The 2,849-nt window shown below is 41.8% G+C and overlaps 1 protein-coding gene across 1 annotated transcript in view; it reads left to right on the forward strand.

The window, feature by feature from the left end:
• Mroh2b (maestro heat like repeat family member 2B) overlaps window positions 1-2,849 on the forward strand; it is a 53,481-nt gene that overhangs the window by 18,175 nt on the left and 32,457 nt on the right. The window contains exon 17 of the mRNA XM_013349705.2: window positions 562-628. Within this exon, the coding sequence (XP_013205159.1) occupies window positions 562-628 (67 nt within the window). The remainder of the gene's footprint in view (window positions 1-561; window positions 629-2,849) is intronic.

Here is a 2,849-nt window from a genome sequence, read left to right on the forward strand (position 1 = left end):
AAAACCAAAAAAACAAAACAAAACAAAACAACATCTTGAAATTTGCAGCCAAATGGATGGAGCTAGAAAACATCATTTTGAGTGAGGTAACCCAGACCCAGAAAGACAATTATCACATATACTCACTCATATGTGGTTTTTAAACATAAAGCAAAGAAAACCAGCCTACAAACCACAATCCCAGAGAACCTAGACAACAGTGAGGACCCTAAGAGAGACATACATGGATCGAATCTACATGGGAAGTAGAAAAAGACAAGATTTCCTGAGTAAACTGGGAGCATGGGGACCTTGGGAGAGGGTTGAAGGGGAGGGGAGAGGCAGGGAGGGGAGCAGAGAAAAATGTAGAGTTCAATAAAAATCAATTTAAAAAAAAAATAGAGACACTCTGTGTATTTGACAAGAAATTTAAAGTTTTGCCAGCATAGTAAATTCCATTTCAAAACACTTATCCTGAACAAAGAGAGTCCCTGAGATGGAACCGTCTCATCCACGAGATGTTGAGTCAGGGAGAATCGATCTCTATGTGTTTGAAATTATTACATCTGTTTTCATTTCTAGGAAATAGCTCCAGCACTGCGCTATGGGAAGCCATGCTGCTGCAGGTAAGGATGCTCATGAGCAACAGGTGAGCGTGGATCCTGGAGAGCTGTTGATGATGGAGGGTGATCAGCTCGGTGTCCCTCTTACTAACTAAATTAATAGCAAAAACAAAAGTGCATTCCAAAGAGGAGGGAGCATCTTGGTTTGGGAAAATGACTAGCATGTTCAAACAATCTTATAAATCTTTAAGTCATAACAGGAACAATAATGTTGATTCTTCAGTTTGACTGAGTTAAAGGGTATTTTCACTATTTTACTTAACTAGTTTTCTCTCTCTTAAATCTCGATTGTTCAAAATTTTTATCCCCTTCATTCCTTTGTCATTCATGAAACAGAGATTTATGTGAATCCCACTTCTGTGCTCCAAAGGGGAACTCTTTCTTCTCTAACAGCTTCTCTCCATCCTCACCCAGCCCTGGTGAAATTACCTGGCGTGAGTGAGAAGGAAACACGGAACACACAACAAACCTGCTTAGGAGTTTATTAGAGGGGGCCGTGTACAGGCCTGGGGATCGGTGTGCAGAGAGAGAGAGAGAGAGCAGGAGATGGCTCGTCCGGCTTTTAAAAGCTGCCTAGCACATGCGCACAGGGGGTTGGCGTGACTACTTCACCCTGATGACTTGACACAGATGACTTACAACTCACGCACGTGTGCAAGAGTTTAGCTGAGTGATACGTGGATGTAACCACGCATGCACGCACATGGGTCACGCAGGATCCTTTGTGTCTGAGGGCCTGTCTGCACATGCCTGACTTTAGAACCCAGAAGTGCAGCCTTATCTGTGGCTGAATAATTACACCGGGTTTCTAAAACACAAACAGCCTGTGCTGTGTCCTTTCTCCAGAAAACAATCTCCCCTGTAGTCAGGAAACTCCCTGGACTTTCATAACTAAAAGTGCTGTGGGGATGTCAAGCTTCAGGCAGGAGTGGACAGGACATTTTCGTGTCAGGAACCCACAGCCCGTGGAGGAGCCTTTGGACAAGAAACTTTTGGTGTGGCAGGTTTCCCATTTAATCTGTCCGTATAGAAATTTCCTGTGGCTTCTTAAAAATGGCAGTTTTCAGGCTAGCAGAATGGCCCAGAAGATAAGAGCGCTTGCCCCAAGACTGACAACCCAAGTTCCATTTCCGTTCCTCCACAGTGGAAGAAGAGAACAACTCCCACAAATCGTCCTCATACCTCCACACATCCACCACTAAGTAAATAAACAAAAATGTTCCAAAAATCCAGTGGTCTCCCCACAGTACCTCCTCTGTCTTTGTTCAATGCTTCTTCCAAAATCAGCATTTCTAGGAGTGGTACCCAAGAACCGCTGTGTTTCAAAGACTTGTTTTTTGTTTTTGTTTTTTGATACAAATACACTGGAAGATCTGAAGGCGATGGCCCTGCTCAGCTGGTCCTTGGTTCCCAGTTCCCTGCTTCTCTTACGCCCTCCTTCCTGTCTTAAAATCCTCACCCTGTTTTCACCAGCTACTCCTTTAAAAATAGTTGTTTGCAATGGGGAATTTCTCTCTTCTAACAGGAAGCCTCCAGAACAGTTCGCTTCCTTCTTCCCGTCTTGAGTGTGCAGCTCATCTTTTTTCAAAGCCATGTAGCATCTGTTCTTCCCTCAAACTTCCCAGACAGTTTCATTTCTTTTCAGCCCGCTAGCTGAGCTATGGTTTTTAAATGCGTACAATCTTTTCATGGGCCTTTGACATTAAGTGTTCTTTTCTAAGCTTAAAGAAGAGGAAAATATAAGAAATAGTATGTTTTAGACATCCTAACAGATCTTTGTCCTCCAATAAGATAAAGATTCTTTTGAACACACCGTTGCATGAAGCAATACAAGGATTCAAGAGTCTTTTCTATGATTCTGTGTGGGAATAGCTGGTAAGTTCAGAAGATCTACTCAGAAGAGGGCCAGTTAGCAGAAATGCATCTGTGTCTTTGTTTGGGTCTTGAAGATAGTCCATATTCCATCCCCTACTTGAGAGCTCACTCTCATATTTTGTAGGCAATGAGCCACAGAAACATTGACTAATTGGGTTTTTCCAAATCTATCAAAACTTGAAAAATGTTAACTGCAATTTGTGTTTCTGATTGTATTCTATTTTAATCTTTGTGTGAGTTATAAGAAAGGAGAGGAAGGTGCTTGCATAAGGTGATTTCTACATATGTATATTTCAGTCTTAACAGGAATTCAAAACATATCAGATTGTAGTTTTAAAAACAAATGAACAGAAATGTTCCAAAATAACAAGT

This window comes from Microtus ochrogaster, chromosome 19 (genome assembly GCF_000317375.1).
Source record: "Microtus ochrogaster isolate Prairie Vole_2 chromosome 19, MicOch1.0, whole genome shotgun sequence".
NCBI lineage: Eukaryota > Metazoa > Chordata > Mammalia > Rodentia > Cricetidae > Microtus > Microtus ochrogaster.